This window comes from Talpa occidentalis, unplaced genomic scaffold, assembly GCF_014898055.3.
Source record: "Talpa occidentalis isolate TD23 unplaced genomic scaffold, MPIMG_talOcc4v2.1 talOcc4.6, whole genome shotgun sequence".
Taxonomy (NCBI): domain Eukaryota; kingdom Metazoa; phylum Chordata; class Mammalia; order Eulipotyphla; family Talpidae; genus Talpa; species Talpa occidentalis.
The window spans coordinates 443,256-456,423 of record NW_023604972.1 but is presented as its reverse complement, the minus strand read 5'-3'; the positions used below and the strand labels follow the sequence as shown (position 1 = coordinate 456,423).

The following is a 13,168-nucleotide window of genomic DNA, read 5'->3' as shown; positions in this document are numbered from 1 at the left end:
CCGCTGCGCCACCGGGGAGGACCAGGTGTTTTTTTTTTTTTTTTTTTTTTTTTTTTAAGGTTTATTTTTATTTACGCTGCAAGAGTTGGGTGCAGGCCAGAGGTGCAGAGGTGGGGGTGAGAGGGCTCCCCGGAGGCAGAGCGGGGAACAGAACAGGCGGATCCACTGAAGTAGACCGCGGGGAGCAGCGGGGAGACAGGAGGGGTCTGCTGCGCCCGTGGGGAGCTCCCTGGCGGGGATCGCATGTGCCTCCGTGGCTGCGACACCTCCTGTGCCCCCAGGAGGCCCCGCATGACAGCTGGGCCCGAGGCTCGGCGGGCAGGGTGGGCTGCGAGGGCGCCCCGGAGCCGGCTGGCGCGGGCCGACTCCCCCATGAGGGCCAGCTCCCCGGGCTCCCGAGCCGGCCGGGCCTCGCGCCTCCTGACCCGGAGCCGCGCCCGCGGCGGGCAGGGCTCCTGGGCCCCCCGAAGGCCGGCGCGGAGCGGTCCCCGGCGTGCCCGGACGGCCGGCCTCCCCCGGGCTTGGCGGACTCCCTCAAGCGGACGCCCCGCGACCAGACCCCGAAGAGACCAGCTGGTCTCCGTGGAAACAGCCGGAGGTGCCGCGGGCGGCCGCCCCGGAACCCCGCCCAGACCGCGGAGCGTCCGGCCAGCCCGCCTGGCCGGGCAGGAGGGTGGGGACGCGCGGCCGGGGGCGAGGAGGCTCCCCCTGGGCAGCGGCCCGGGCCCCCGCGGGCTGGGGAAGGCGGCGGCGGGCGCGAGGCGCGGGGGGAGCCGAGGAGCCGTCGGGCGAGGGCCGGGCGGGGCGCCCCACAGCGCGCGGCCCGCCCGCCTCGCGCCGGGCTGGTGCATCCCTCTTGGGACCGGCCCCTCGCCCGGGGCGCAGTTGCAGCCCTGGGGGCCGGCCTTGCGGGGGCGCCGGGTCCCTCGGTGTCCCGAGCGCGCCCCGAGCCCGGCCGCCCCGCTGCAGCCCGCGCCAGAGGGCGCCCCCGGCCCGCTCTGGCGCCCCGACTCCCGCCGCTCCGCCGGCGCCCTCCAGCAGGGGCCCGGACCCTCAGGCCCTCGCCGCCGGCACCTGGCGCGCTGGACACAGAGGGCCGGGGGCAGGCTGGAGGCGGGGAGGCAGACCACTTACCTGAATGGTGGTGGTTTTGCAAGCAGGCCCTCTGGGACCCAGAAAGCAGGCCCAGCCCCTCACCCAGAGGGTACAGCGAACATGCAAGGGGTAGTAAATGCCTCAGAAGATACACTGCAGCCCAGCAGTGGAGCTCTGTGGCGTCCCCAATGGCCTGGACACTGACACCTCCTCCAGGAAGCCCTCCTGGACTTACCCTGCCACTGCCATGTGGAAGTCCTGCTCTTTGCCCTGATGTTAACGGCAGAGCAGAGTGGGCCAGACCTGTCACTGGGGGGTGGGGACACATCTGCAAAGGCACAGGTGCCATGGCACGCAGGGGGCACAGTGGAGCCCACGATGGGGACAGAGGAGCCACCAGAGCAGGGGTGCGACCAGTGTCGACAACGCTGAGGCCTCTGATGGGGTGTCAGGGCACTGACACAAGGACTTTTCCTACAGGCAGCTCTGTGATGGGGAGACTACTGACTTGGGGAGGGGTGAGGCCTGAGCTGGTGTGGTGCCTGGACATGACCTGAGTCCACCTGGGCTTCATGAGCTGGGGAGCAGCCCAAGCCCTTCCTTCTGGGTTGCCACCGCTCCACGCCTGAACACCGCAATGCAATGCCCGCGCTCCCGGCCCTCAGCAACCAGACAGGCCACAGCTGTCGCGGGCTCCGCAGGGGAGCCTCCTGGAACCCCTGGCCCTCAGCTAGGTTTTGCCTTGACCCAGCAGTCGAGACCGAGGGGGAACCCTTGGGGAGCTGCAATAAGTGGCTGCAGCCCCCGCTCCCTCTTCTGGGACAGAGGACAGGCCTGTCACCGTGGGCAGCAGGACAGTGCCCGGGACCCTGGCGCAGGAGGCAAAAAGGGGACAGGCATCTGAACCAGCTGTCTCTTTATTTTGGGGGAAGCAAATCTGCCGCCTCGGGCCAGCACGGGCCGGGTGCCTGAGAACCGGCCCTCCTGGCACCCCGGCCCGGCGGGCCGGCTGACCGCAGAGGACAGCCACTGCAACGGCGTCACAGAGGCAGAGCTGACGCGCGGGCGCTCACCCAAGCTTTGACAGGCAGTGGTCAGGGTGGAAACGTCTAGAAGCGTTGCGTAAGAAGTGTTAAACCTACAGTGAGTACATCTCGTAAAAACTCAATAAATTATATAGATATATATAAACTGTAACATCTAGTAACCTCTGAACCCTGCCCGGCCCGCCCCTCCCTGCACGCCTCCTGCCTGGACACGTGGCAGTTAACCAGCGTACAGGAGACACCAGGCGGCTTTGAAGTCCAAAAAATAAGTCTCCTAAAGAAAAATCCTATAGAATTGAATCCCCTGCAGAAAGCCAAAGGAAATAGTGTCCCCCCTGGACTCGCCACCCCCACTACGGCCCCGGAGTGTGCGGGGCCGGCTCCGGCCAGGGGCTGCCGCGTCCTCGGCGGCTCCCTCGCTGTTACTACTTCGAAGCTCAGGCTGGAAGCTTGGTGGGCAGCAGGTGGGGCCTGGCGGTCTGTAAATGACTTCACCCACGGGCGGGCCCAGGTCCAATCTGCTCCACAGAGCCGTGGGGTCAGGAAGCCCCCATGGGGCTGCCCTGGCAGGCCGGGCCTCTGCTGGCCAGCCTCTCTCCCCCCATATAGATATTTTTATATATATACCTATGTGCGCGCCACGTGCGCGCGTCTATTTATATAAATGTACACCGTTTCTGGAATAAACCTTTCCCATAGAAGTTAAAGGCTCCGCCTTCAGGTACCCGTAATGTCAGTCTCCGAGGGGCACGGGGGAGGGGGGAGGGGGGGCTGTGTGCAGACACCCCCGGAGCCAGCGTGTGAGGGAGGTGCACACGGGGCTTCCTGCAGGCCCAGCTTTGGGCGCTGGGGGCCAGCCCGCCGGTTCTTCTGCGGGTGTCAGGGGACGAGGGGGCCTGGGAGGGGACCCCTGGGAGGAACCCTTACATTCTACATTCGGTCCCCCTGGTGCTGGCGGGCACGGCGGCCAGGAGGTCATTTACAGCAGGTGGGCCAGGGGCCCAGCACCGGCCTGAGGGGCGCGCAGGGACACGCAGCGTCTCCATCCGCCTGTCCACCCAGGTCCCCGCCGGGCTGGCGCCCGGTGGACCACACACCAGCAGCAGCAGCAGCAGCAGGAGGGAAGCTGGGGTCCACGCTCACATTGGTGGGGCTCGGCCGCAGGCCGGCAGCCCTTCACGTCCTAGGGCCCCCGCTGCCAGGGGACGCGGGGACAGCAGGTCGTGGGCAAACACGGAGTCGTCCCCCGAGGAGCCGGAGCTGGGGGTGTCCTGGCCGCCCGGCGAGTACTGCTCGAAGGGCACCGACAGGTCCAGGTACTCCTGCGGGGGCAGGGGTCAGCGCTCCGGCCTCGCCGGCCCCCCCCCAGGGCGGCCCGGGGCGCGCTCACGTCGGTCGACGTCACGGTGAGGATGCGGTCCAGGTCCTCCACCAGCTGCTTGAAGGTGGGCCTCTGGGACGGCGCCGCGTGCCAGCACTCCCGCATGATCATGTACCTGCGCGGCGGGGGGTCAGCGCCGCTCGGGGCGGGCGGGGGCGCGCGGGGGCGGGGGGCCGGCACTCACAGGTCGTGCGTGCAGTTGGCCGGCTTGTCCATGCGGTGGCCCTCCCGCAGCAGCTTGAACAGCTCCTCCACGGGGATGCCGGGGTACGGCGAGCCCCCAGGGTGAAGGTCTCCCAGAGCAGGACCCCAAAGGACCAGCTGCGGGGGCGGGCCCGGTCAGCGGCGGCCCACCTGCGGGCCGCGCCCCCCGGCCCCGCCCACGGAGGTGCCCAGGGGCGCCACGTACACGTCGCTCTGGTGGGTGTAGACGCGGTCGAACAGGGCCTCGGGCGCCATCCACTTGACGGGCAGCCGGCCCTGCGGGGGGCGGAGGACGGCGCGGTGGGTGGGCGCCCCGGGCCCGCGCCCCCCGCCCCCCGGCCGCGCGCTCACGTTGGTGGTCTTCTTGTAGTAGTCCAGGTTGTGCACGTCGCGGGCCAGCCCGAAGTCCGCGATCTTCATCACGTTGTCCTCGGTCACCAGCACGTTGCGGGCCGCCAGGTCCCGGTGGATGCACTGGGGGCGGGCGGGCGGGCGGGCGGGCGGGGTGAGCGCGGGCGGGGGGCGGCGGGCGGGGGGCGGGGGGCGGGCGCGCCCCGCGCACGCACCTTCTGCGAGGCCAGGTACTCCATGCCGCGCGCCACCTGGTAGGCGCAGGACACCAGGTCCTTGAAGGTCAGCTGCTCCTCGGGCAGCTTGCACGTGTCGAAGGAGTAGTCCATGCCCGGCGGCCGGCGCGCGCGCAGGTACTCGCGCAGGTTGCCCTTGGCCGCGTACTCCACCAGCACGTACAGGGGCCCTGCGGGGCGCGCGCCTCAGCGGGGGCGAGCGGGGGCGCCCCCACCTGCCCAGGCCCCGCCCCTCAGCCCCGCCCAGGCCTAGGCCCCGCCCCTCAGCCCCGCCCAGCCCTAGGCCCCGCCCCCTCAGCCCACCGCCCCGCTCGTAGGCCACGCCCACTGTCCAAGCAGAGCCCCGCCCTGCCCGACCCAGCCCCGCCCGTCACCCGCAGGGCACGCCCACTCACCCCCGCCCTGCTCGGAGGCCCCGCCCCGCCCCGGGCCCCGCCCCGCCCACACCCACCGCCCTGCGTGCAGGCCCCCAGCAGGTTGATGATGTTCTTGTGCTTGCCGATCATCTTCATCATCTCCATCTCCGACACCAGGTCCGACAGGTCCTTGTCAGTGGCGTCGTCTGCGCAGCGGTGTGGCGGTCAGGCCAGTGTCCACCGCGCAGCCCGAAGCCCCCACCGCGGCCCGGCGCTCACCTTTCAGCATCTTCACCGCCACGGTGACGGGCCTGGCCGCCCGGTCCTTGTCAATGCCAACCGCCTCCGCCATGACCACCTGGCCGAAGCAGCCCTCCCCAAGGGGCTTGCCCAGGGTCAGCCTGGCAACGGGCAAGGGCAGCGTCACAGGCAGCGGGGCCAGAGACCAGCTTGTGGCAAGTCGCTCGCTCCCGCCCTGCCGGCCTCGCCCCAGCGGCCCCCAAGGGCCGGTCCAGCGTGGTGCCCACCCAGTGCTCCACCGGGGCCCCCCCAACATGCCCAGCCCCTTCCACACTGACCGGGCCCGGGACAGCTCCCACTTGGGGTCGGCAGGCAGCTCCAGCTCTGAGACATTGGCCAGCGCAGGGCCCTCCCCCGAGGACAGGCGGGCGACGCGCACCAGGGGGGTGTTGGAGTTCATGGACGAGTCGGACTCCAGGGACACCTGCTTGGGGCGCAGGGGCAGGTCGGGGCTGCACTCCAGGCCGGGCACCCCGGGGGTACCCCAGATCCACACAGCGACCTCATAAACAAGGCCAGGCCCTCCAGCCGGCTGCCGTCCCGGGGCAGGGGCCTCAGTACCGTGGTGCCCATGGGAGCCGGCACAGCGCGGCGCGGGGATCTGCTGTTACCTGTCGCTTGAGCGGGAAGCGGGAGACTCTGTGCACCGCGGGCGAGCCCAGGCCCTTCTTGGGCGGCCTGTGCAGGCGGCAGAGCACCACGGCAGCCACCACCAGGACGAAGAGGAGGAAGCCGGCCCCGTAGCTGAGGACGCCCGCGTACACGCCACCGGCCTCTCCCGCCTCCACCAGCTCCTCCTCGGCTGCAAAGACACGGGCGTCGGGGCCTGGCCAGCTCACAGGCACCCCCGGCGGGAGCCGGAGGCACAGTGGGGGCAGGCGGGGCCACACCCCGGCCGGTGGGGCGGTGAGGCCCCGAGGCCCACACATCAGGGCCCTGCAGTTGGAAGCGCCGAGTCAGAGGCAGGCCCAAGAGAGAAGGAGCCCAGCGGGCCAGCAGCACCTCACCCCGCCACCCAGGGAGACGCCAACGCCGCCGCCTGGGCTGTGGCCTCGGGGCCCATGGGAGCCCCGCGCAGGGAGGCTCTGGCCCTCCTATCCCCGGCGGCGTTGGTGTGTCCCGAGCCAGCAGCCCAGGCGCAGCGGAGCAGCAGCAGGACCGGTACCTGGGAGCACCACCAGCCACGCAGAGTGATGGGAAAACCCGATAGAATTGCCCGCCAGACACGTGTACTCCCCCGCATCCTCAAAGGTGACATTGCGCAAGGACAGAACCTCTAGCTCCTTGTCGGTGGTGTTAGCGCCCGCCGTCTACAAAGAGAGAACAGAGCACGATAGGCACGCGCCAGCACCCATGGGCACCAAGCCAGTCCACTCGGCGACGGTCCAGCCGGACTGCAAGGAAAACGCCGCTGCCGCCACCACCGCCATGGCCGGGCCGCGTCCTCCGCCTGTGCGTCCACACCGAGCCGAAGCCGTCCCTCCACCGGCGAGTCCTCTGTCCCAGGTGAGTGCCAGGCGCGCGGCCGTGCAGACGCGCATGCGGGGTTAGCGCGACGCCGGGCGGGCAGCAGGCAGACAGGCGGGGGCAGAGTGGCAGGGCGCCAGAGAGGCGGCGGTGGGCGCGGGCGTGGAGGGCAGGTGCGCAGGCCGGGCTGGGGAGGGCGGGTCGGCAGGGCCGGGGCCCAAGCAGGCGGTCACAGCGGAGGCCAGAGGGGCTGGCGGTGCAGAGTGGCCGCGTCCGGGCGCGGGCTGGGGTGGGAGCGAGCAGGGGCGTGCAGGCGGGCGCTGGCCAGGGTGTCGGAGCTGCAGCTCTGCGTGCCAGGCAGGCGTGGGACAGAGTCGTTACCTGCTCGGGGCTCGTGCACACGCAGCCAAAAGGCCTTCTCAGCCACGCCTATGAAATTGGTGGCTCGACAGAGGTACTCGCCCCCGTCGCGCTCGGACACATTGGCCAGGCGGAGGCGCGCGTCAGCCTCCACACTCTCACTGATCCAGGACTGCGGGGACAAGAGACCGGGCTCAGGCGCCCGTGGCAGCCGCCCACCATGGACGAGGCCCAGCTCAGGCGGGAGCGGAGGGCCGCCGGCGGAGGGCCGCCGGGCGCACGGTGGTGGCTGTGGCTCGGCGGGCGGGACCCTGTGTCCGGCCGCCGCGGGCTCCCCCAGAGAGGCCCCGCCTGCCGGGCCGGGCCGGGCCGGGCCGGCCAGCCTGGGCCCTGCTCACCCTGGGTGCTCCCACACGGGCGGAGCAGCCGGGGCCCTGGCCTCTGGGCTGGCCTGGCCCGCACTCAGCCCCGGGCCTGCTCCCGCCCCGGCCGGCTCGGCTCTAAACAGATGTTTCTCTTTGTTCCGTAACCAGTGTTGCAAGAGCCCAGGCGGCCCCCACCCGTGCCGCGGGAACCCCGCCGCTGTCCTGGCCCTGAGGGTGGAGGAGGCAGGCGGGGTGGCCGCCACCCTGCCCTGGGCCCCTGGGGGGGCTGGCTGCCCCGGTGGTCCTGGGCCCTGGAGGTAGAGCCCACCCCAGAGAGTCTTCTGCCCCCTCCAGGGCCAAAGTGGCCCCTCGCGCAGGCACGCCGCAGACTTGAGCGCCGTCTGGGCCACCCCCTCTGCCCACGGGACCATCCCCAAGGCCACTTTCTCCCCTAAGCGGTCCAAGCCGCCCAGCCCCCTCCTATTACCCCAAGGGCTGCCCTCCCGGTCTGGGCGCCCAGGGGCCCGCAGCAGCACCCACCTTGAGCACCGTGACGTACGGGGTGCCGTCGGGCCCCACCTTGCTGCCGTTCACCTCCACATGCTTCAGCCACTGGATGTGGGGCTGCGCGTCGCTGTACACCTTGCACTGGAACTCCACGTCGCTGCCCAGCACCGCCGTCTGGTTGGCCGGCAGCCCCGCCTGCAGGATGGGCCGGTGCGGGGAGCGCTCTGCGGGGCAGGCGGACTCAGTGGCTGGACGCAGCCTCCCGCCCGCCGCCGCCCGCCGCCCGCCGCCGGGCCTCACCCAGCACGTCCAGCATGTAGGTCTGCTGGATGCTGCCGAACTTGTTCTCCACGATGCACGTGTAGTTGCCGCGGTCCGAGGGCACCACGCTCTCCATGACCAGGCTCCACTGCTGGTGCCGCAGCTGCAGGGCAGGCAGGCGGGGGTGAGCTCGCAGACCCTGGACCCCGCGACCCCCCGCCCGGGTCCGGACCCCACAGCACCCCAGCCCTGTGCCCGACGCCGCGGCCACCCACCGCCCCACCTTGATGCCCCCGATGCGGTGCTCGCCCCGGAACTCCTTGCCGTTCTTCAGCCAGGAGATGGACGGGGTGGGGTTGCCGGCGGCCGGGCAGCGGAAGCGCACGGTGTTGGCGGCCGGCACAGCCAGCAGCTTCTTGTCCATCCGCTCAGGCCGCGTCCAGAAAGGGGCCCCTGATGGCCAAGGGACTGGTGAAGACCATGATCGCCTGAGCTCCCCACTGTGCCCAGCCTCCCCACTGTGCCCACTGTGCCTCAGTTTCCCCTTGGGGTGCGGAAACTGGTTTTCGAGGCTCCCCGCCTGCTGCATTGTCAGGACTTGGCCCCTCCAGGGTGAGTAAGTCCAGGTGGGCACCCACCCCGGGGCACAGATGGGGCAGGCCTGGCCAGCAGAGGCAGAGGCCCCCTGCCCAGCTGGCCCAGCCCACCAAGTGGACAGTGGCGCGGTGAGGGGCGGGGGGGGTGTTGCTCGGGAAGTGCCCTGGAGTGGCTGAGACCCTGCGCTGCCACCATGGCCTGACAGGTGTGGGGGCGGGGTGCCCCACCTGTCTTCCAGGCTGCCCCACCCCCCATGGCCAGACTGGTTTTTCTCCTCCTTTGGGGAGGCTGCAGGGGCCCCCCGGGCAGCCCCTCCCTGTGGGCAGCCCCTCCCTGTGACCTCGCTGCTCCAGACGCTGCCTGTAGGAGCCCAGGTGGACAGTATAGGCAGACGCCTCCCAGGTGGAGACCCAGGTGACCGGAGAGTCCAGCAGGCTGTGCCCAGGGACGAGACCAACGGCTCAGCGCCTGGACCGTGCCCTCAGGGAGGCTGAGGTTGTGGCCCTCAGACCGGAGTCTCAGGGCAGGAACCCCAGCAGCCTGCACCCGCGGGGGGCCCCGAGTACTGGGCCAGAACTTGGCCGAGCTTCCTGGAAGCCAAAGGGCAAAGGGACGACGGGCCCCCAGCCCGGCCCTGGAGCCACCCCGGCAGAGCCTCACGCCGTGCTGGCTCGCTCCCTGGGGCCTGCCCCCACCCCCCTACACATCTAGCCTCTGAAGCCCCCAAACCCTATACCCACCTCCTCCCTCACCCTCCCACAAGGCTGGGCAAGGCTGCCGCCTGCTCCACCCTAGCCCCGCCCCCGCTGCGGTCTCCCCACCAGCACCCTCCCGCCCGCTGGCACCCCCACCGCAGAGGGGCTCACCTGCGTCTTCCGTCTCGTCCTCTCCATCTTCGTCGTCTCCCGAGGACGGGGCCTCTGCCGGGCAAGGGGTAGGTCGGCCCAGGTCGTGTCCCAGCCGCTCCCCCTCCCACTGACCCCCGGGGGGGGGCGCCACCCACCTGCCACCCGCACGCGGAAGCGGCACAGGGCACGCTGGGTGAGCCGCTGCCGGCAGCTGTAGGCCCCGGCGTCCTCCTGGGAGGCATTGAGCACCTGCAGCTGCTGCGACCCCACCAGGACGCGGGCCGAGGGCACCAGCCCCGCCCCGTCCTTGACCCAGATGGTGGGTCCTACAGGGACGCCTGCCGGCACGGGGCAGCTCAGCCGCACGGTGTCACCGCTGCCAAAGACCAGCTGCTCCTGGATGCCCGGCTCCGGCCCCGAGGCCTCTGCGGAGAGGGGCATGTGAGGGGCCACCCTGGGCTGCGTGGCCACTGGGTCTGCTGTCCAAGGGGTCACGGGCTTGTCCCCCTGCACTGAGCTTGCTGCCCTACACCCGGGGCCAGCAGTGGCCCAGAGGCCGCCCACCCGAGAGGCCTGGCCCTCAGCCCGGCCCCGCACGGAGTGCCCCGTCCCTGACCTGGGAGGTTCGGTCAGCCTTGGGCTAAGTCTGAGGACACACGGCCAGGGGCTTAGAGCCAGAGGGGGAGCACCGGGTCTGGTCAGCGGGCCTCACAGGCCAGTGGGCGGGGGCCAGGACCCCCAGGACATAGGCAAGGGAGGGTCTTGGCCCTGCAGGTGCTAAAGCTAGATCCAGGCTGGGAGCTGCTGCCCAGAGGCTGCCCAGCTCCCAAGGGGCCAGTAAGGCCCAGAGGCCCAGTGCCGCACTGCCGGCCCTCACCGGGCCTCGCCAGGCCAGACAATGTGCAGCGCGGGAGGGCAGCCTGGGCTTGGGGCCCAGGGAAAGGGTGGGTGGTCCCACCGGGCAGCCTCCCTCCCCAGGCCCAGCTGGGTCAGTTGTGCCGATACTTGTCATTCTGGCCGACACACGGCCTAGATTCGAGGGCCCAGCTGCCCGCTCTAGCCACGCCAGCCCCTGGCCCCCCAGACAGGTTCCACCCCCACTCTCAGTGTCCTCACAACCCCCTGCTTGTCCCCATGGTGTCCAAAGAGTCTGCACCCCTGGAGTCCCCAGTCAGGAGGTCCTGGGCCCCAGGCCTGGCGGCTGTGTCCCGCGGGGACCACCAGGGTCAGGCGTTGACCAAGGCCCCCAGAAGGCCAGAAGCAGGCCAGTGGGGTGACCTCAGGCCAGGCGCTGGCCCGAGGGCAGAGTGTGGGTCCGGCTGGCCTGGGCGGGCTGCAGGTCAAGCTGTCCCCACAGCGCTCATTTCAGTTCAGAGGAGCCTGGAGGAAAACCGGCCACTCCACAGGTGTGGGGGGATGGGGCCAAGGGCTCCCCCACCTGCCCTGCCAGGTGCCCTGCGACCCCACCCCGGGGCTGAGAAGGGCAGCGCCCACACCTGAGCCTGGGACCAATGGCAGGAGGTGGGGCCCAGAGGGACAGGCCCAGAGCAGCCCGAAGAGCCAGGGTCTGACTGTGCTGGAGGCAGCGGGGACTTGCCAGCCAGCCCCCCCATGCCGTGGGCTCTCAGCACCCCCTTCAGGGTCCCTAACCCTGTCCCCCTGATCACAGCGCTAGGGCAGCGGCAGCTCTTGGTGGTCCCTCAGCCCCCAGGCCCACTCCAGCACAGGGCGCCCCAGGCCAGCTCCGGGACGCTGGTCTCCTCGCCAGCAGCCCTCGGCCTCAGTCCCCCCGTGCGGCTGAGGGCCCCAGGTCCGCGCCGCAGCCAGAGTGCTGAAGCCTGTGAAAGCAGGGCCAGACCCCCACCCGGCCACTGCCAGGACTGACGTCCACCAGGTTGCGGGCAGTGCTGGGCAGGCCACACCCCGCTGGTTTGGGGTCACTGTGGGGTGGCCCACCAGCGTGCAGGGGGGTGCTCCATCAGAAGGGCCTCGGTGGCCCCACTCGGACCTGAGAGGCCCTGGGGGGCTGCGCGGGGCAGGGCTGGGCTCAGGGACAAGGCCAGGTGTGCCCGAGACAGGAGGGCACCTGCAAAGGGCCAGCCGAGAGGGGAGGCCGGTCTCCCTGCCTCCCACCAGGAAACATTCTGAAAAGTTTCGTAACAGGAAAAAAAAGGGATCCGGAGGCCCTAATGAGGGCTTAGGGACGTCCGCCCCGCCCAGCCGGCCAGCCCAGCCCCAGCCCCAGGAGCCCTCCGGACAGGTGGGGGCCGCGGGGCAGCCCTGCCAGGTGGTGCCGGGAGGCTCCGCTCCGCTTTCACGTGTAAATGGCCCGTCCCCGTCTCCCCCAAGGCCCGTCTGGGCTCCTGCCTGGGGTGACCCTCCCTCCTCCCCAGTCCAGCCATAGCCGGGCTTTGGCAGGGCCCCCAGCAGCTCGGGCGGGGGCTGGGCCGCCCGCCGGGTTAATGAACCACCCGGCGCCGGCCGCGCGCAAAGTCCGCGGGGCGGGGCGGGGCGCCTCTGCCTGCGGGAGCCCGCCCCGGCCCTCCTGGCTGGCTGGGGGGCATGAGGCCGGGGCAGGGCCCCCCACGCTGGGGGCGGGCCGGGGCCTCTCGGGGAGCGCCCCGGGTCGGGGACAGGCGGCGCGCGGCCCCGGGCGGCCCCGGGTGTCCGGGCAGGCGGGCGGCCCCCGCGGCCCCGCGGCCCTTGACCTCGGCCCTCGCCCCGCCACGGCGTCCCGGGAAGGCGCGGGGGCTCTGGAAGCCTCACCCGGCCGCGGTGCTTTACTGCGGCGCGTCCGCTAAGGAGCCGGATTCGGTTTACGGAGCTGTCAGCTCCCGCCGCCCGCCCGGCCCCGCGGCTCGGGACCCTCCCGGGCGGGCCCCTGCGGGCCGCCCCGGCGCCCTGGACGCGGCCGCGACGGCTCGGGGCGCGCCGACCCCCGGCGGCCGGTCACGCCGCGGCCGACACGCGCGCCCAGGGGCAGGGCCAGGGCCACGGGGCGCGCAGCCCCGGCGGGCGGCCGGGCGCGGGGAGGGGCGCCGCCATCTGCCCCGGCCGCCGGCCCGCGCCCGCCTCGCGCCTCCCGGGCCGCCATCCATGCGCGGTCTGTGGCCGCCGGGTACAAAGGAGCGGCTGTTCGGCCCCGCCGGGTGGGGCTGCGCGCCCCGGGCGAGGCCGCCCTCCGCGCCGCCGCCGCCGGGTCCGGGGCGCGCCCCGAGGGGCCGGTCTCGGGGCGGGGTCCCCCCGCGCTGCCCCCCGGGCCGCCCCCCGCGTGGTGGCGCCGCGCCCAGGGCGCTCGCGGCCCCTCGACGCGCGCGGGTCATCCCCCTCCCGCGTCCAGCCGGCTCGGAGCCCCCGGGCGGCGACAGCTCGGGGCGCCAGACACGGGGGGCGGGCGAGGCCCTGGGGCCGGGGGTGGGGGCCGGCGGGCGCCCGCCCCGTCCACCGAAGCGCGGCCAGTCGCTCTGCCGAGGCCGGCCGGGATCCGGGGCCGGCGGGAGGGGCTGGCGGCGGCGCCGGCAACAGGAGCTGCCCGTCGGGCAGGGCGCGGGGCGCGGGGCTGAGGCGCGGCCCGCGCTCGGGGGTTCCCGGGCGGCCGGCGCCCCTGGGGCCGGGCGAGGCTGCGGCGCCGCCGTGGTGCCCGCCCCGCCGCAGCCGCGCACTCGGGAGGCGGCCCCGCGGCCCCGGCCCCAGACGGCGCGCCAGCCCCGGCCTCGGAGCGGGGGGCGGCGTCGGGCCCGCGGCGGCCGCCCCGGGCGCCCCCACCCCCCGCCCGGCGCCCTCCCGGCCCGCAG

The 13,168-nt window shown here is 72.4% G+C and overlaps 1 protein-coding gene across 1 annotated transcript; it reads right to left on the bottom strand.

Annotated features, from left to right (window-relative positions):
• Positions 1–1,961: 1,961 nt before the first annotated feature.
• FGFR3 (fibroblast growth factor receptor 3) lies at positions 1,962–9,815 on the bottom strand. The gene is given in 17 exon segments (XM_054688142.1): positions 1,962–3,463; positions 3,532–3,637; positions 3,707–3,806; positions 3,809–3,843; positions 3,932–4,002; positions 4,078–4,200; positions 4,293–4,483; positions 4,765–4,875; positions 4,949–5,070; positions 5,248–5,393; positions 5,581–5,771; positions 6,818–6,968; positions 7,702–7,892; positions 7,969–8,092; positions 8,213–8,382; positions 9,393–9,446; positions 9,530–9,815. Coding segments are annotated over 17 exon segments (2,355 nt in total). The 3' UTR covers positions 1,962–3,280.
• Positions 9,816–13,168: the final 3,353 nt, after the last annotated feature.